Raw genomic sequence first — 20803 nt, 5'->3', positions numbered from 1 at the left:
TGTTTGCCATTTATAGCTGAAAATATGTCCGTCTTTCTTATGCTGTGTGTGAGTATAGTGATTATAGTGCAGTGGTTGCCATCAGCCATCATTCTTCTTATTGTATTAAAGAGTACCTGTCATTAAGTGATCTACCCCGCCCCTCTTCATTCCCCCCATCCTGCTATCCACCCTCCCAAGCCTTAATTTTTATTTTTTTGGTGTTTTTAACCTTTAAATTTTCTCCCTGGTCTTCAGCTCACTGTCAGTGAGCTCTGGTGGTTGGGAGGGGGCGTTTCCCCTCCAATCACGCCGGGGTGAACATCAGCCCTCACTCTTCTATGCTGCAGTCGCACTAAGAGCACAGCATAGTAGAGACAGCCAATCGCCGTAGGCTGTTCTCTCTCCCCTCCTCTCTGCATGTATGTCACAGAGAGGAGGGGGGATGAGCGCAGACCTGCAGCGGTTGGCTGCACACAACGTTCGCTCTGCCCTGCATGACTGACAGGGCAGAATGTGAATGCAGTGTATAGCTGAGGTCCCGCCTGCACTTTCTGACTTTGGTCTCATGCCCAGCCGGCATGAGAACAAAGTCAGGTCTGCTGGAGACACTGAATGCAATTGGCACTAGGAGGGAGACCCCTAGTGGCCATTTTTAAAAGTTTAAATTTTTTTTATAAAAAGTGAAAATTTTAGAAACATTATTATTTTTAGGAATACAATATACAATATAAAAAAAATTATTTTAATGACAGTAGCCATTTCAATTCTATTTAAAGGTGTACTCCGGTGGAAAACAAATGTTTTCAAATCAACTGGTGGCAGAAAGTTAAACAGATTTGTAAATTACTTCTATTTAAAATATTTTAATCCTTTCAGTACTTATCAGCTGCTGTATAATACAGAAAAAATTGCGTAGTACTTTCCAGTCTGACCACAGTGCTCTCTGCTGACATACCTGTCCATATCAGGAACTGTCCAGAGCAGGAGAGGTTTGCTATGGACATTTGCTTCTACTCTGGACAAATCCGGACACAGACAGGGGTGTCAGAAGTAATTTACAAATCTGTTTAACTTTTTGGCACCAGATGATTTGAAAAAATTTTTTTCCCACCGGAGTACCCCTTTAAATCTATTATTATACAGGGGATTTGGAGATCCGTATAAAAAAAACGTGCTCAGAAAAACAAGAATTTTATCGGAACTGAATATTGGACCTTTTAAGATTTAAAGGGGTTATCCGGCCAAAGACATCTTATCCTGATCGCAGGGGGCCCGCCACTGGAACCCCCGCGATCTCTGTGCAGCACCCGCTCATTGCTTCCGGGACTGGAGATGTGACGTAAAGTGACGTCATGGCTGCAATCAGACATCTTATCCCCTATCCTTTGGATAGGGGATAAGATGTCTTTGGCCAGATAACCCCTTTAAATAAACAAATAAAGAAAATCATAATTTTTTTCTGAATTCTGGTCCAAAATTTTGTGCTAATTACGTTATATATATTTGTTAATTCTCTAAGAACGCTTACTTTCTGGAACATATCCTCTATAGATGAATTGTGAGCATCTTCTTTCAGGACTTTAATCAGTCTTTGAATAAACAAGGAGCCACTTGATATATGTCTATAGGAAAGAGTATCTAGAGACAGAAAGAGAGAAACATCTTGTATTATCATCTGTAAGTCTAATAACTAGAACGTTATTACAAACACAACCCAAGTAAATACATACAAAAGTGCAGATCTTAGGTTTGCGTAGCTTGAACACTTGCTAACCACTTGGATCACACAAAGCTAATTTTTTACAAAAATTCTCCTTTGTCTGTTAAATACCTTTTAGGACCCTATTGATGTTTTATTTTTAATTCTTAGAACATCCATATACTGTTTCCAGTAAAGACAGTCACACATGCTCATTACTATCACCTAGATCCTCTTGTATATGAGTGAAAAAGGTCAGCCAATAAACATCATTCCACTAGCAGCGGCTTCTTCTCACCCATTAGCAATGGACACATTGGTGGATGCTCTAAAAAAAAGACTCAATAGAACACTAGGGGGCACCACAACCAGTATGTAACAGCAATATTTAGACACATGAGTATATTTGACATTTACATAGAATTATTTCAATTAAAGGGGTACTCCAGCAAAAACCTTTTTACCTTTACATACCTCCTGCACTCCCCCGGTCCCTCCGGTATTGCTGTCCTGGCCTCTGGTGTGATCCGCTTCTTTGTTTTAGTGCCCAGGACTAAACAGTGCAGCTCATCAAATAGCTGGCCGCAGCGTTTTCCAGCCTTTGTCAGAAATTGGCTGTGCGGCAAGTTGCCATATTGGGTTTGGGCTCTGGTCTTCTTCCTGTTGCCCAGGCCCGATATGACATATTTCCGCTCAGCCAATCACTGGTCGAGGTTAGACCCATGCTGCAGGCGGCTATTCGTTAAGCTGCAGTGTGATGTCCTAAGTGCTGGAACCAGGAAGAGGATCGCCCAAGAGGCCGGGACAGCAACACTAGAGGCATCCGGGAAACATGGGAGGTAAAGTAAAGGTTTATTTGTTTTATGCTGACAGCCTGGCCATATTGTTAAAAAGGTTTTCACTTTTTCTTTACGTAAGTTAATGCCAACGTACATATTTAAAGACAATCAAGATGAGGACCAGGTGTTTTATTTTTTCAGTGTCATTCTGAGAAGCACAACTTTTTATCTATCCCCTGACATAGCCATATCAGGTCCTGTTTTTGCAGGATTACATTTAGTGCCATAATTTTTGGGACATGCAATTTGTTAAATAAATTTTCATAAATTTTTGGAATGGGGGCGGATAGGATAAAAAAAAACTATTTTGGGTAAAAATGTGGTAATACCACATATAGCATTTTTGCATAATAAAAACATGTTTTTAATGTGTTACTGAATCCCAATATCCATACCTTTTTTCATTTTTGTGTGGATGTAGCCATATGAGGACAAGACCACACGTGGTGGAAGTGCTGCAGATTTTGTGTACAAATTTCTGTGTTGAAAAACTGCAGCATTTACAGTACCAGCAAAGTGAATTTACAAAGTAATATTTGTAAATCTCAAACATACACTGCTGAAAAAACCTGCTGTGAAAATAGACCTTAAATCCACTGCATGTCAACTGTTATGTTTGAAACACTGCTATGTATGCAGAATTCCTGCCACTGAATTGAATGGGAAAGTCAAAATCTGCAATAAACCTGCTGATGTTGCAGATTTCACTGAGACTATGCAGCAAATTTACTGTAATGTACTGTATGTACAAAAGCAGGTGCTTTTATTTCTCCCCAGACTCCATACCCTTGTACTAGAGTGAGTATTGCATGTACTGCTGCTAAGTTAGCATACCTTCCAATTACAAAGAAAGGTTATTATAGTGCAGAAATGTGCACTTTAATACATTTTCTAAATTACTTTAACCTTACACATCATAGACCAGCAGTGGTCCATGCTAAAGGCTTTTCATAGCTATTCAATGGAAGACAGACCACCCTTCTCTGTCTCCATAGCTCCTGTCTCTAGCTCTGTAGAATGACATTACATTATACAGCACCATATGTAGTGCTGGAGATGGGAGCCCTGTTGTCTAATAGATAGCAACAAATCTGTACCAAAATTATAAGATTTGGTGTGGATTTGCAGCTAGAAAGCTTGCTGCAGAAATGCTGCGGATTTTCTGATGTCGTACCCTAAAGTATTTTCCCTGTGGGACAAGTGGAATTTTGTATCATAACCATATAAAATATCTAATTTAGGGGCAAGTTAGTTTACACGATCACCACCTCCTGGATAAAATAATTGGCACATAAGGAATTCTCACTCCAACATTTGGTTTTAGAGTTGGTTTAAAATGTCTACAATCAACTTTATTATCTTTACACAAAAGAGTTTTACTGAAAAGAGTAAAAAAAAAAAACAGCTGAATGCAATGGTATAGAGGGGACATTACCATAGTAAAGTTGGCGCCTCTCTGACTGCCAGTCAAAGTTGGCATAATAGTGCCAATGCACACAAAACTTACAGTGGGGCAAACAAGTATTTAGTCAGCCACCAATTGTGCAAGTTCTCCCACTTAAAGATGAGAGGCCTGTAATTTTCATCATAGGTATACCTTAACTATGAGAGACATAATGAAAAAAAAAATCCATAAAATCACATTGTCTGATTTTTAAAGAATTTGCAAATTATGGTGGAAAATAAGTATTTGGTCAATAACAAAAGTTCATCTCAATAATTTGTTATATACCCATTGTTGGCAATGACAGAGGTCAAACATTTTCTGTAAGTCTTCACAAGGTTTTCACACACTGTTGCTGGTATTTTGGCCCATTCCTCCATGCAGATCTCTTCTAGGGCAGTTATGTTTTGGGGCTGTCACTGGGCAACACGGACTTGCAACTCCCTCCAAAGGGTTTTCTATGGGGTTGAGATCTGGAGACTGGCTAGGGCACTCCAGGACCTTGAAATGCTTCTTATGAAGCCACTCCTTCGTTGCCCGGGCTGTGTGTTTGGGATCATTGTCATGCTGAAAGACCCAGTCATATTTCATCTTCAATTGCCTTGTTGATGGAAGGAGGTTTTCACTCAAAATTTCACAATACATGGCCCTATTCATTCTTTCCTTTACAGGGATCAGTCATCCTGGTCCCTTAGCAGAAAAACAGCCCCAAAGCATGATTTTTCTACCCCCATGCTTCACAGTAGGTATGGTGTCCTTTGTATGCAACTCAGCATTATTTCTCCTCCAAACATGATAAGTTGAGTTTTTACCAAAAAGTTCTACTTAGGTTTCATCTGACCATATGGCATTCTCCCAATACTCTTCTGGATCATCCAAATGCTCTCTACCAAACTTCAGATGGGCCCGGACATGTACTGGCTTAAGCAGGGGGACACGTCTGGCACTGCATGATTTGAGTCCCTGGTGGCGTGGCGTGTTACTGATGGCAGCCTTTGTTACTTTGGTCCCGGCTCTCTGCAGGTTATTCACTAGTTCCCCCCGTGTGGTTCTGGGATTTTTGCTCACTGTTCTTGTGATCATTTTGACACCACAGGGTGAGCTGTTGCGTGTAGCCCCAGATTGAGGGAGATTATCAGTGGTCTTGTATGTCTTCCATTTTTTAATCATTGATCTCACAGTTGATTTCTTCACACCAAGCTGTTTGAGATTCAGTCTTCCCAGCCTGGTGCAGGTCTACAATTTTGTTTCTGGTGTCCTTCAACAGCTCTTTGGTCTTAGCCATAGTGAAGTTTGGAGTGTGACTGTTTGAGGTTGTGGACAGGTATCTTTTATACTGATAACAAGTTCAAACAGGTGCAATTAATACAGGTAACATGTGGAGGACAGAGGAGACTCTTAACCTGTTAAGGACATAGGACGTTCTCTAACGTCCCCACTACCTGGGCTTTAATGCCCAAGGACGTTAGAGAACGTCCTGTTGTATTTCCGGTCTCTGCCGCGCGCCGGGCAGAGATCGGAACTGGATGCCTGCTGAAATCCTTCAGCAGGCATCCAGGGCAAACGCCGAGGGGGGCCATGTAGGCCCCCCATGTCGGCGATCGCCGCAAATCGCAAGGGAAATCGCCCTTGCGATCTGCGGCGATACCGGGCTGATCGGGTCTCTGGGACCCGACCACCCGGTAATTTCGCATGATCCCGGCTGTCACAGACAGCCAGGACCATGCTGAAGTATCGGAGCGAGGTGGCAAGCCTGCCACCTCCTCCGATCCCCTGCGATCCGTCGGTTAGTTAACCGACCAATCGCAGGAGGGGGGGCGGTTACTTCCTCCCGTCCTGCCCGGCCCCTGAAAATCCGGAGAGGACGGGAGGAAGACCGGAGGACGAGGCGGGGGACGGGGGAGTGCAGGGGACCGGCCCCGGTACTTACCTCGTCCCTGAAGACCCGGATCCCGGCGAGGAAGATGGCGGCGGCGGCGACAGGTGAGTAGATCTTCAGCCGCGGTCGGGCCCTTTACAGCAATGCACGTCGCCGTAAAGCGACATGCATTGCTGTAATCGGACCGTGTATACTACAACTCCCAGCATGCCCAGACAGCCCTTGGCGTCTGGGCATGCTGGGAGTTGCAGTTGTGCAACATCTGGAGGTCCACAGTTTGGAGACCACTGTGCCCTTCCAGATGTTGCAAAACTACACATCCTCAGCATGTTCTTACTGTCCAGGCATGCTGGGAGTTGTAGTTCTGTAACATCTGACCCTTCAGATGTTGCAGAACTACAACTCCCAGCATGCCTGGACAGTTTTGGCATACTGGGAGTTCTAGTTTTGCAACATCTGGAAGGGCACAGATTGGGAACCACTGTATTAGTGGTCTGCAAACTGTAGTCCTCCAGATGTTGCAAAACTACAACTCCCAGCATGCTGGGAGTTGTAGTTCGGCAACATCTGGCTCTAAAGATGTTGCCGAACTACTACTCCCAGCATTCCTGAGAATGTTTGGGAGTTGTGGTTTTGCAACAACTGGAGGCACACTGGTTGGGAAACATTGTCTGTTTCCTAACTCAGTGTTTCCCAACCGTGTGCCTCCAGCTGTTGCAAAACTATAACTACCAGCATGCACTGATAAACTGTGCATGCTGGAAGTTGTAGTTTTGTAACAGCTGGAGGTCCCCCCCTGTGAATGTACATGGTACATTCACATGGGCAGGGGGGTTACAGTGAGTATCAGGCTGCAAGTTTGCGATGCAGCTAATTTTGCGCGGCAGCTCAAACTCGCAGCGGGAACTCGCTGTAATCCCCCCTGCCCGTGTGACTGTACCCTAAAAACACTACACTACACTAACACAAAATAAAATAAAAGTAAAAAACACTACATATACACATACCCCTACACAGCCCCCCTCCCCTCCCAATAAAAATGAAAAACGTCCGGTACGCCACTGTTTCCAAAATGGAGCCTCCAGCTGTTGCAAAACAACAACTCCCAGTATTGCTGGACAGCCGTTGACTGTCCAGGCATGCTGGGAGTTTTGCAACAGCTGGAGGCACCCTGTTTGGGAATCACTGGCGTAGAATACCCCTATGTCCACCCCTATGCAATCCCTAATTCAGGCCTCAAATGCACATGGCGCTCTCTCACTTTGGAGCCCTGTCGTATTTCAAGGCAACAGTTTAGGGTCACATATGGGGTATCGCCGTACTCGGGAGAAATTGCCTAACAAATTTTGGGGGGATTTTTCTCCTTTAACCCCTTATGAAAAGGTGAAGTTGGGGTCTACAACAGCGTGTTATTGTAAAAAAATAAATTTTTTACACTAACACGCTGGTGTTGCCCTTTACTTTTCATTTTGACAAGAGGTAAAAGGGAAAAACGCCCCCCAAAATTTGTAATGCAACTTCTCCCGACTACAGAGATACCCCATATGTGGGCGCAAACTTCTCTGGGGGCGCACAACAAGGCCCAGAAGGGAGAGTGCACCATGTACATTTGAGGTGATTTGCACAGGGGTGGCTGATTGTTACAGCGGTTTTGACAAACGCAAAAAAAAAAAAAACCCACATGTGAACCCATTTCGGAAAATACACCCCTCACGGAATATAATGAGGGGTGCAGTGAGAATTTACCCCCCACTGGTGTCTGACAGATCTTTGGAAGAGTGGGCTGTGCAAATTAAAAATTTTGTACAGCCCACTGTTCCAAAGTTCTGACAGACACCAGTGGGGGGTTAAATGCTCACTGTACACCTTGTTACGTTCCTCAAGGGGTCTAGTTTCCAAAATGGTATGCCATGTGGGGGTTATTTTGCTGTCCTGGCACCATAGGGGCTTCCTAAATGCGACATGCCCCCCGAGCAAAATTTGCTCTCCAAAAGCCAAATATGACTCCTTCTCTTCTGAGCATTGTAGTTCGCCCGTAGTGCACTTCAGGTCCACTTATGGGGTACCTTCATACTCAGAAGAGATGGGGTTACAAATTTTGGGGGGTATTTTCTGCTATTAACCCTTGCAAAAATGTGAAATTTGGGGGGAAACACACATTTTAGTGAAAAAATATATATATTTTTTTACATATGCAAAAGTCGTGAAACCCCTGTGGGGTATTAAGGCTCACTTTATTCCTTGTTACGTTCCTCAAGGGGTCTAGTTTCCAAAATGGTATGCCACGTGAGGGTTTTTTGCTGTTGTGGCACCATAGGGGCTTCCTAAATGCGACATGCCCCCCGACCAAAATTTGCTCTCCAAAAGCCAAATATGACTCCTTCTCTTGTGAGCATTGTAGTTTGCCCGTAGTGCACTTCAGGTCCACGTATGGGGTACCTCCATACTCAGAAGAGATGGGGTTACAAATTTTGGGGGGTATTTTCTGCTTTTAACCCTTGCAAAAATGTGAAATTTGGGGGGAAACACACATATTAGTGAAAAAATTTTTATTTTTTTTTTACATATGCAAAAGTCGTGAAACACCTGTGCGGTATTAAGGTTCACTTTACCCCTTGTTACGTTTCCCAAGGGGTCTAGTTTCCAAAATGGTATGCCATGTGGGGATTTTTTGCTGTTCTGGTACCATAGGGGCTTCCTAAATGCAACATGCCCCCCAAAAACCATTTCAGAAAAACGTACTCTCCAAAATTCCCTTGTCGCTCCTTCGCTTCTGAGCCCTCTACTGCGCCCGCCGAACACTTTACATAGACATATGAGGTATGTGCTTACTCGAGAGAAATTGGGCTACAAATATAAGTATACATTTTCTCTTTTTACCCCTTGTAAAAATTCAAAAATTGGGTCTACAAGAACATGCGAGTGTAAAAAATGAAGATGGTGAATTTTCTCCTTCACTTTGCTGCTATTCCTGTGAAACACCTAAAGGGTTAAAATGCTGTCTGAATGTCATTTTGAATACTTTGGGGGGTGCAGTTTTTATAATGGGGTCATTTGTGGGGTATTTCTAATATGAAGACCCTTCAAATCCACTTCAAACCTGAACTGGTCCCTGAAAAATAGTGAGTTTGAAAATTTTGTGAAAAATTGGAAAATTGCTGCTGAACTTTGAAGCCCTCTGGTGTCTTCCAAAAGTAAAAACTCATTAATTTTATGATGCAAACATAAAGTAGACATATTGTATTTGTGAATAAAAATTTTTTTTATTTGGAATATCCATTTTCCTTACAAGCAGAGAGCTTCAAAGTTCGAAAAATGCAAAATTTTCAATTTTTTCAGCAAATTTTGAAATTTTTCACTATGAAACGATGCAAGTATCGACAAAATTTTACCAATAACATAAAGTAGAATATGTCACAAAAAAACAATCTCGGAATCAGAATGATAGGTAAAAGCATTCCAGAGTTATTAATGTTTAAAGTGACAGTGGTCAGATGTTCAAAAAACGCTCCGGTCCTAAGGTGTAAAATGGCCTGGTCCTTAAGGGGTTAAAGAAGAAGTTACAGGTCTGTGAGAGCCAGAAATCTTGCTTGTTTGTAGCTGACCAAATACTTATTTTCCACCATAATTTGCAAAAAAATTCTTTAAAAATCAGACAATGTGATTTTATGGAATTACAAGCCTCTCTCATCTTTTTTAAGTGGGAGAACTTGCACAATTGATGGCTGACTAAATACTTTTTTGCCCCACTGTAAATCCCAGACCAGACTTATACTCCCCCTTTTTGCTCCCTGGTTTCTCTTCTGCTCCACAGTCCTACACACTGTTCCAAATTTTTATGCAAATTCTATTTAGGTGTCACAAAGGTGAAATATGTTGTTTTTCCGTTTAACTCGTGGATGGCATTGTATCTCAGGGCTCTTTTGATCACTGAGAATAATCTCGGACACCTGTGATAATTAGATTGCCAGGTGAGCACAATTTAAGGAAAAACTACTAAAGGTGGGTGTTCCACATTAATAACAGAGCACAATTTTAAAGCAGTATGGGGACGAAAAATGCCGAAAAGAGTGAAATAGTTCAATCCCTTTGACAAGGTATGAAAACATTAGATATTTCACGAAAACGTAAGCGTGATCATCGCACTATTAAGAGATTTGTGGCTGATTCAGAGCACAGATGGGTTTGTGCAGATAAAGGCACATTGAAGAAGATTTCTGCCAGATCCATGCATCGGATCAAGAGAATCGCTGCTAAAATACCATTACATAGCAGCAAACAGATATTTGAAGCTACTGGTGCCTCTGGAGTCCCACGGACATCAAGGTGTAGAGTCCTCCAGAGTCTTGCAACTGTGCATAAACCTTCTATTTGGCCACCACTAACCAATGCTCAAAAGCAGAGATGGCTGCATTGGGCAGAAAAATACATGAAGACTAATTTTCAGACAGTCCTGTTCACTGATGAGTGCCATGCAACCTTGGATGGTCCAGATGGATGGAATAGTTGTTGTTTGGTGGATGGCCACCCTGTTCCAACCATGCTGCAATGTCAGCAAGGCGGTGGTGGAGTCTTTGGAGCATTCTCAAGCAAAAGATCTATGAGGATGGAAGGCAGTTTACATCCAAACAGCAGCTCTGGGAGGCCATTCTCACATCTTCCAAACAAATTCAAGCAGAAACTGTCCAAAAACTCACAAGTTCAATGGATGCAAGTTCAAATAAGGGGTCCTATGTTAAAATGTAACATGACCTGTTAAAATGTTTAAAAAGTTAAAATGTTGTTAAAAAATAGCTTCTGATTTCAGTAAATATGCTGCAAACACATCAAATGACAAATGTACAACAAAAGATCTGCTTGCTTCTCAGCATAATTCCAAAAACTAACAGGTTGTTAGTATAAATTTTGATCAAAAAGTACAAGTCCACTTGCTACGTGAAGGCCACTGTTACGATTCGGCAGGCTGGATGTGGATCCTCTGTGTCAGCGAGGGATTGGCGTGGACCGTGTCAGTGGACCGGTTCTAGGGTTGCTACTGGTTTTCACCAGAGCCCGCCGCAAAGCGGGATGGTCTTGCTGCGGCGGTAGCAACCAGGTCGTATCCACCGGCAACGGCTCAACCTCGCTGACTGCTGAGAAGGCGTGGGACAGAAGGACTATGCAGAGGCAAGGTCAGACGTAGCAGAAGGTCCGGGCAGGCGGCAAGGTTCGTAGTCAATGAGGATAGCAGGAGATCTGGAAGACAGGCTTTGGACAACACTAAACGCTTTCACTGGCACAGCTAGTGTGAAACCTACCATGTGCTCCCTGCCAGAGGGCTGGGAGAATGTAGGGAGGAAACCCTACAGTCTCCTGCTAATTAAAAACACTTGGTAGGTATTCACATTGGTGTGGTTGCACTGCGGTGGTCATTGTTACTGTGATGCTTTGTCTGTGGGGTGGTGTGGCCCGGAGTCAGGAGCTTGGTTGGGCAGCAGTGGGGCTGCCTGGCCACTGTGTCGCTCCCCCTGTGAGCATAGTGTTGCAGGGGTGGTGGCCGCCACCTGGCGCTGCACCAGTGTTAGGTTAGGGACCCACTCTAAATAGGTGGCCTTAACGTGGCAAGTGGGCTTGTACTTTTTGATCAAAATGTATACTAACAACCTGTTAGTGTTTGAATTTATGCTGAGAAGCAAGTAGATCAAAATACAAATTGTGGATATGCGGCCATGTTTCTTTTTCTTTATTTTAGTTTTACACAACAAATGACAATTTTCTGTTCTTTACATCCTATAAAGCGTTTTGAAACTTACTGTGCGTAATAATTTGTAACAGTGCATTGTAAGTTTATATTAAATACATACTGTTATTAGGAGGTTTGTTCAATAAAATTTGGATTGTACTCTTAATAGTTGATAACATGAGAATTATGTTGTTATTTACATCAATTATTTAGGTAAATGAGAAAAATATCATTTGCATAATAATTTGGAACAGGGTGTAGAAGTATAAGGATACTGGGGGAGATTTATCAAAACCTGTGCAGAAGAAAAGTTGAACAGTTGCCCATAGCAACCAATCAGATCGCTTATATAATTTTTAAAGAGGCCTCTGAAAAATAAAAGAAGTGATTTGATTGGTTGCTATGAGCAATTGGTTAACTTTCCCTCTGCACAGGTTTTGATAAATCTCCCCCAGTGTGTGTACCACCACACATCATGTCTTAAAACGTCACTGTTGACATGCTGTCTAGACTTGTCTAAAGTTTTGATCGTATTAGGTCTCAGTCCTGAGACCCACTGTGAGCATGAGTTACAGCCAAGTGAAGTATGTGGCAGCGTCTGCCTCACTCCCTGTCATTCAACCCGATTCATATACCATAGACTCTAATGCAGTGAATGAGTCAGGCAGAAAAGCCTAACAGAATGTAAAGAGGGCTGCCACCCACTTCACAGGGTAAAAACTACTAACATAGAAGGTGTCAGGACTGAGACCCAGTGCAATCTCAACTTCTCACCTGTCTGGACAACATGTCAAAAGTTTTTTCCAAATCACAGTTTAACCCCATAACGACAATAGACGTATATGTACATCCTGATGCCTTGGTACTTTGCGCACCAGGACGTACACTTAGTTCTTGTACATGACATGACGCGGTGCTCGCGTCATGCACGGCAAATCCTGGCTGCTATCAGCAGCCAGGGACTCGTCGTAATGGCGGACATCAGCGATCGCGCTGATGTCAGCCATTAACTCCTCAGATGCCGTGATCAATAAAGATCACTGCATCTGCGGCAGTGCGGCTCCTGTAATGGCTGATCTGATCGTGGGATCAGATCAGGTAAGATGGCGGCAGGAGGTCCCCTCACCTGCCTCAGCCGCTCTCCCGGGGGCTTCTGCTCTGAACTGCCTTCTAGCAAACCAGATCAGAAGATCGCCAATAATACTGATCAGTGCTATGCCCATGCATAGAACTGAACAGTATTAGCAATCTAATGCTGAAAAAAAAATTTGAAAACCCCCCTCTCCCAAAAAAAATTCAAATCACCCCTTTCCCCCCCCCCCCATTTTACTGAAAAAAAAAAGCGTAGATAATAATAATTATTAAATATATTTGGTATCTCCATGTCCGATCTATGAAAATATAATGTTAATTACCCAGTATGGTGAATGGCGTAAAAGTCCAAAATTTCTGCTTTTTGGTAATATCACATTCAAAAAAAAAAATCTATAAAAAGCGATCAGATGTATATAATCATGGGTATCATTTTAATCGTATTGACCGCCAGAATAAAGAAAGTGCAATTTTTTACGTAAAGTGTATATATATATATATATATATATATATATATATATATATATATACATATATATTTAAATAAAATTGGCCTGGTCCTTAAGTCGAAAATGGGCTTGGTCCTTAAGGGGTTAAAGGAGTTATGTAGCAAAGCATCCTTCAAAAACAATTTTTCAGCACTTCCAGGTTTCTGCAGGGAAGTGTGCTGGTGACTCAAGCTAGATGTCCCCCCGAGTCACTGCATGGCCCGCCAGATGTAAAGCCAGACACATTAGGCATCTAATACATTATATGGGGGTCGACAGTGTCACTAACTACAACAACTTCTGAGCTTCTGTTTCTGTCAGGAGGCAGCGGGACTGCAAACAAATGGATGGATTCAGACATTACAACCCAGGTACATTGCATATTTGTTTTATTTGAACAGATATTGCTCTGTGCTGCAGTACTCCTTTAACAGTGAATGGTGTCCTTAAAAGGAGCACAGTAGGGAGAAGGGTAACTGTTCAATTAATAAAAAAAAAAAAAAAAAACAGTGACAGATCATGAGCTATTTCAAGCAACCATGGACCCCCTATAACCTCTGGGGAGGAACAGCAGGTACCCACTCCACATTAGCTCAACACATAAATGGAGTAGATGGAGTGGAAGACCACCCTTCTCCGCTCACAGATTCCCAGTTGGATTGAGGTTTGGGCTTTGACTAGGCCATTCCAAGACATTTCCCCTCTCCCCACTCCAGTGCGGCTTTAGCATAATATTTAGAGTCGTTAAGGGAAATCTAACATACCTTGTGCAGAAGAACAGTATAGCAGATGCCAATCGCAACACACATAATAGGAGATTTATCAAAACCTGTGCAGAGGAAAGGTTGACCAGTTGCCCATAGCAACCGATCAGATCAATTCTTTAATTAAAAAAAAAAAAGGCCTCTGAGAAATAAAAAAAAAACAATCTGATTGGTTGCTATGGGCAACTGGACAACTTCTCATCTGCACAGGTTTTGATAAATCATCCACATAGTGTTACCCATCATGGGCAAAAAGCTCAATTTTGGTCTCATCTGAGCAGACAACCCCCTTGGCTGTGTTTGTAGAGTCTGCCAAATGCTATATGGAAAACTCCAAACATGTTTTCATATGTTTTTTTGTGGCTGGTCTTCCATAAAGCCCCACTCCTATAGTGGTCCTATAGACAGATACTGTGGCACTTTGGGGCTGCTGCAGTGTTATCGTTGGTGTCTCAGCATAACAGGAAAACACCAAGGGGGGGGGGGGCTAATACTTTTGCAAGATACTATACATCCATTCTACAAGGACTATACAGTATTTTCAGACATACTGGCAAGCAGATTCTCTTCCCTGTCTTTGCTATGTTTTATTTGGCAAAGAGATATGACAATGCTGTACAAGTAGCAGAGCAAGGCGGCTTTGGCTAACTTCTGTAGGCAGAGCGCTGTGAGTTTCTCTGGGGGGCTTCTTAAAATGAGAACTCCAGCAATTATTAATTCATTTCCTATCCACAGGATTGGTAGTTGTAGCTGTAGCTGTACTCGGGTCTTTTCACCACTCCCACAGAAATCAATGGAGTGCGTGCCGTCTGCAGCACGTTCTCCTCAGTGAGTGCCCTTTCCCACTCCGGAGATCACAGGGGTCCCAGCGGTCGGACCCCCCTAAAATCAGTTACTTATCCCCTATCCTGTGGAAAGGGATAAATACATTTTTGCTGGATTTCTCCTTTAATTAAATTTGCGTACCTGGTGTTGTCGAATAGAAGCAAATGAAATCCTTCTCCTTCAGACTCTTATACATAGCATCATTTTCTAAGTCTTCATCTTTAATGTTTTCTGTGATCTGTTTTCTGTCTTCTTCTGTAATGTTTGGGGGTTGCTGAGCACCATCACAGACCCATACTCGACCGTCCTCATCTGCATAAAAATATTAGCTTCTTAGTATGAAATATTTACATTTACCTTCACAAAGAGTATTTGTCACTAGGATACACCTTTTTACATACATGCTTCACTAAACATGTAATACCACCCAAAACTCACTGTAGGGAAGAGCTTTTTCTCACAAACATTCACTCCTCGACATCGAAATTGCAACACCAAGAAGGACAAGCTGTAAGATTATGCAAATCGAGGAAGTAGAAGGTGTCGGTAGAAATGGTTATATTTTCCAGCATCTAGATGTGCCATTTTCTGCTACTTGTTGCAAACTGAGAACAGACAAAATTCTTGAACTGAGAGATGTTTGTCTATTACTCTGGCAGATGTCGTCCACGTAGGCCGAGATGTCAACACTAACTAAAATTGGATGTCACATCAACCAAGCCTATGTATGTCACATACCAAGTGTGGTGGCCCAGTACAGGATTTGCAGCCCTGTACCCTAGCTGCCCTGTCAGGCAGACTCCATTCCGTGACCCCTGGGCCCCCCCTGTACTTATAGTGTTTAGTATTTAAAATTCATGTTATCTAATGTACATATATTGTTATATGCCTTTAAATAATGTTGCTATGTGTTGTAACCAAGGAAGGTACCAGTGACCATGTGACCTATGGGACCCCTCCACAGTCTCCCCCATATAAAACCTGGGTGGAGCTAGCTCTGGTCAAGTCCTGAGAGAGTGTCTGGTTTCCTAAGAAGGCCCAAAGTCTACCACACAGCCACAGATTCACAAGTCTACTGCACCGCAGGTGAAAGTCAAAACCTGGTAAGCTACAAACGGGGTGAAGTCTGTCATAGTCAGTCTCAATCAAGTCAGTCCAAGTCAAGTCTGTCTCAAGTCAGCGTGGCCCTGCATGTTCAGTAACTTGGCATCAAAGTCATTATTTGCCCCCCATGCCTAGCCCAGGATCCAGCGGTATACCTTCGGGTGGTGTAGAGGATTAAACCATGCCCTGGCGTCACGAACACAAGGGGTTAATGCCATCTGCCCCTAGGGTAATTCCATCTGCCCTCATCACACCCTCACCACACAAGCACATACCAACAGTGTCTACACAAACCATCAAAAGGTGCTTGCATAACATTGGGATATGATATATATCCTCTTCAGTGATGAGTCCTGTTTTTGTTTAAGATAAAATGATTGCTGAAAATTGGTTTGGAGACTACATGTGCAATGCCATGAAAAGGGAACCAGTGGGACAGCCATTTCTCCAAAGTGTCCAAGGAGCTGTTTTTGAACACATATGTGAGTAGTCTGCATGGCCTAAATGTGCTACCATGGCCTGCAGTGTCTCTGGCCTTGGCTTTCATCAAGCACATCTTGGGTGTTATTGGTCAGCACTTGCAAAGAGAAAGTGTGTGTATTTCTGTGCGTGTACTGAAAGTTATGCCCCCTCTTAAGGTGTTTTAATATTTTGTTTCCTTTTTTAAATATTTGCATATCATTGACATGTCTATCAATCCTGTTATTTCCATAACTCTATGGGGGAGATTTATCAAAATCTGTCCAGAGGAACAGTTGCTGAGTTGTCCATAGCAACCAATCAGATCGCTTCTTTCATTTTTGAAAAGACCACTGAAAAATGAAAGAAGCGATCTGATTGGTTGCTATGAGCAACTCTGCAACGTTTCCTTTGGACAGGTTTTGATAAATCTCCCCTTATGACTTTTCCTTCTTAATGTTGAGGAATGTATGTAGAAGGATCCACTCCCTCAAGAAACCCCTTAGCCACTGTGCAGGACTTCTGATACAATTCAGGGAATTAAAGGGGTACTCAATTTTTTTTTTAATCAACTGGTGCCACAAAGTTAAACAGATTTATAAATTACTTCCATTTATACATTTTAATCCTTCTGGTACCTATCAGCTGCTGTATGTTTCACTGGAAGTTGTATTTCTTTCTTTTCAGTCTGACCACAGTGCTCTCTGCTGACACCTCTGTCCGTATCAAAAACTGTCCAGAGTGAGGAGTGGGATGATGCCCTCTCCTCACATCTGTATATCTCACCTTCTATCAACAACAGACTGATTCAGCTGTACATGTTCCACCAGTCGTACCTCACCCCGATACGCTTGGCTAAAATGGGTAGGCGTCCAGACTCATCTTGCCACCGTTGTGGGCATCCTGACTCTGACTTTATGCACATGATGTGGTCCTGCCATTATATAGCATCATTCTGGTCCGAGGTGATACAGTTTCTTAATACCTTAACTCGACGACCAGTGCCGCTGCTCCCGAGGCACTGCCTTTTGGGTCTTTTTGATGAGGAACTGTGGTTGCCAGCTGAGATCATCTTCCTCAGGGAAGTTCTCTTCCTTGCACGCAAGGCCATAGCATTGCGTTGGATGGACTCTAGGACTCCCACAGTTGCTGGTTGGAAGGCCCTCGTGAACACCTCAGTGAACTATGAGTATCTGGTTTACAAACATTGTAAGAACCCTGCCAAGTTCTATAAAATATGGGCGACCTGGTGTGCCTCCCCCCATGCCCAATACACGGTCTCCAGGTTCTTGGCAGCAAGAGACCTCCTTCTATCACAGTCTTCTTCCCCGGCTACTTGATTTCTCTTTTCTCGTCTGACCTAGGCTGATATTCCCCCCCTTCTTTGTTTCCCTCTCTCCTTTTCCCTCTTTCTTTTCCTTTCCCCCTTATTTTCTCTTGTTCCCCTCCCTTCTTTTTTTCTCTTTTCTTTCTCATCTCCCTCTTCCTTTTCCCCCTTCCCCCCTGACCTGGACGGATTTGTGTGGTGTTTTGTGTTTGTAGTGTATCGTCTTTGTGTTTGTCTTTGTTTCCCTTTCCATAGTTCATGCGTTCCCACCGTATGGTGGTTGGTTTCAATGTTTTCTGTGTTTTAGTTGATTCATTGCTGATGTATCTGCTCGTGTCATGCTGATGATTGATCCTCCTTTTTCCGGCATGGTGTCGGATGATACCTGTATTTCTCACCGACAGCTTTTGATACTCTCCGTCTGTATTTATTGTGTTGAGCACTTACATTGCAATAAAAACAGTTTAAAAAAAAAAAAAAATCTGTCCAGAGCAGGAGAGGTTTGCTATGGGGATTTGCTTGTACTATGGACAGTTCCTGACATGGGCAGAGGTGTCAGCAGAGAGCACTGTGGTCAAACTAAAAAGCACTCCCGGAAGAAATACAACTCCCTGTGGAACATACAGCAGCGGATTTTTAAATAGAAGTAATTTACAAATCTGGCACTAGTTGATTTTAAAAAATGTGCTTTCCACCAGAAACCCCTTTAAAAAAAAAAAAAAATTACCACATTAAAAATATCTGTAGCTTATTTTAAGACTAACTATAAACATGAGTTTTTTAAGTTTAAATTTTTCTATATTCTATTGTAATAGTGAGTAAACTTACTTCCACGACAAGCTTGGATAATGATGATTTTTGGCTTATCCCGTAACCTTGAGCAATTTACACTATTGAATGTATTGAAGATAAAATCAACATGGAGGCCGCCAGTTACTCTTTCCTGGCCTTCTACTTTTTCTTTTTTAAAGTCAGTCCCACAAATGATGTCTCTTTCTCCATGAGACATAAAAACCAGGAAGGTGCTGTCAGAATCCTCGTGATGATGATCAGAAGCAAAATCCTTCATTGCAGTACGCATTTTCTGAAAGGTAAATTGAGCAATATTTATCATTCTGAGATGGATTCAACAACTGGTGATGAGGCCAAGACATTTATTTATTTATTATTAACAACTTCTCCACTATTAGCATTTTTTCTAGAAAGAAACCTACAACTTCACTGGCAGAAAGTAGGTTTCATATGCATAACTGGAAGATATCAGGGTTTTTGCAACTTCTGTACAGCATTCAGCACATAATCTATTTAGATTTTATTATTTCCTTTACCCTTTTGCTATTGTAAACATGAAAAGGTAAGTTCCCACTTTTCTTTAGAAAATATAAAGTAGCTTTAAAAATACATAAGTGAAGCATAGATACTATGGTGGAGCAACAGTCTTTTCAACGGTCACTGTTGAATCTATGGGATTTCTAACATTTGTAAATCAGTTCATTTAAGAAAAAAATTACTCCTTCCATCAGATTATAAATTCTTAATACCTGCCCACTAGTATAACCGGTGTAAGGATAAAGGCTGCATGTATACCAGGTCTAAAAATACTCTAAGGGTTAGATCAATAATATAGAAAAATAAATAAATGAGGTGCCATAAAACGTAACATTTAATTGGTAATCACCAAAATCCACCAAAAATTAGGAAAAGCAGGAGCCAGAAGTAGCGTTGACCCCGGGGATGGGGGAGGCAATGGGGCCGGGGCGGTGCAGTGGGGGGGGGGGGCAACGCGGGGCGGGGCGGTGGGGGGTGGTCGCGGTGCGGGCGGTGCGGGGGGCGGTGCATTATCGGCATATCGGCAAGGTAATTGCCGATACCGATAATGCCCAAAATCGTGATTATCGGCCGATAATATCGGCCAAACCGATAATCGGTAGATCCATACCCACTATAATACAGACCCCAGAATCACTACCCACCATAATACAGACCCCAGAATCACCACCCACCCTAATTCAGACCCCAGAATCATCACCCACCATAATACAGACCCCAGAATCACCACCCACCATAATACAGACCCAGAATCACCACCCAACATAATACAGACCCCAGAATCACCACCCACCATAATACAGACCCCAGAATCATCACCCACCATAATACAGACCCCAGAATCACCACCCACCATAATACAGACCCAGAATCACCACCTAGCATAATACAGATCCCGTAAATCACCACCCACCATAATACAGACCCAGAATCACCACCTAGCATAATACAGATCCCGTAAATCACCACCCACCATAATACAGACCCCAGAATCACTACCCACCATAATATAGACCCCACCATAATACAGACCCCAGAATCAGTCCCCACCATAATACAGACCCCAGAATCACCACCTACCATAATACAGACCCAGAATCACCACCCACCATAATACAGACCCCGGAAGTCACCACTCACCATAATACAGACCCCAGAATCACTACCCACCATAATATAGACCCCACCATAATACAGACCCCAGAATCAGTCCCCACCATAATGCAGACCCCAGAATCACCACCCACCATAATACAGACCCCAGAAACACCACCTACCATAATACAGACCACAGAATCAGTCCCCACTATAATACAGACCCCAGAATCAGTCCCCACTATAATACAGACCCCAGAATCACCACCCACCATAATACAGACCCCAGAATCACCACCCACCATAATACAGACCCCAGAATCACCACCCACCATAATACAGACCCAGAATCACCACCTAGCATAATACAGATCCCGTAAATCACCACCCACCATAATACAGACCCCAGAATCACTACCCACCATAATATAGACCCCACCATAATACAGACCCCAGAATCAGTCCCCACCATAATACAGACCCCAGAATCACCACCCACCATAATACAGACCCAGAATCACCACCCACCATAATACAGACCCCGGAAGTCACCACTCACCATAATACAGACCCCAGAATCACTACCCACCATAATATAGACCCCACCATAATACAGACCCCAGAATCACCACCCACCATAATACAGACCCCAGAATCACCACCCACCATAATACAGACCCCAGAATCAGTCCCCACTATAATACAGACCCCAGAATCACCACCCATCATAATACAGACCCCAGAATCACCACCCA

General features: G+C 42.9%; 1 protein-coding gene across 2 annotated transcripts in view; it reads right to left on the bottom strand.

Annotated features, from left to right (window-relative positions):
* LOC130357989 (caspase-1-A-like) overlaps window positions 1-20803 on the bottom strand; it is a 62399-nt gene that overhangs the window by 2918 nt on the left and 38678 nt on the right. For both annotated transcript variants that reach the window (XM_056560783.1, XM_056560782.1), the window contains exons 8-10: window positions 18453-18708; window positions 14876-15046; window positions 1511-1620 (exon numbers count right to left, since the gene is read on the bottom strand). In XM_056560783.1, coding sequence (XP_056416758.1) covers window positions 1511-1620; window positions 14876-15046; window positions 18453-18708 — 537 coding nt within the window. The remainder of the gene's footprint in view (window positions 1-1510; window positions 1621-14875; window positions 15047-18452; window positions 18709-20803) is intronic.

The sequence above is a fragment of the Hyla sarda genome, chromosome 2 (assembly GCF_029499605.1).
Source record: "Hyla sarda isolate aHylSar1 chromosome 2, aHylSar1.hap1, whole genome shotgun sequence".
In the NCBI taxonomy this organism is placed as follows: domain Eukaryota; kingdom Metazoa; phylum Chordata; class Amphibia; order Anura; family Hylidae; genus Hyla; species Hyla sarda.
The sequence above is the reverse complement of the archived record's forward strand: the minus strand, read 5'-3'. Positions and strand labels throughout refer to the sequence as shown.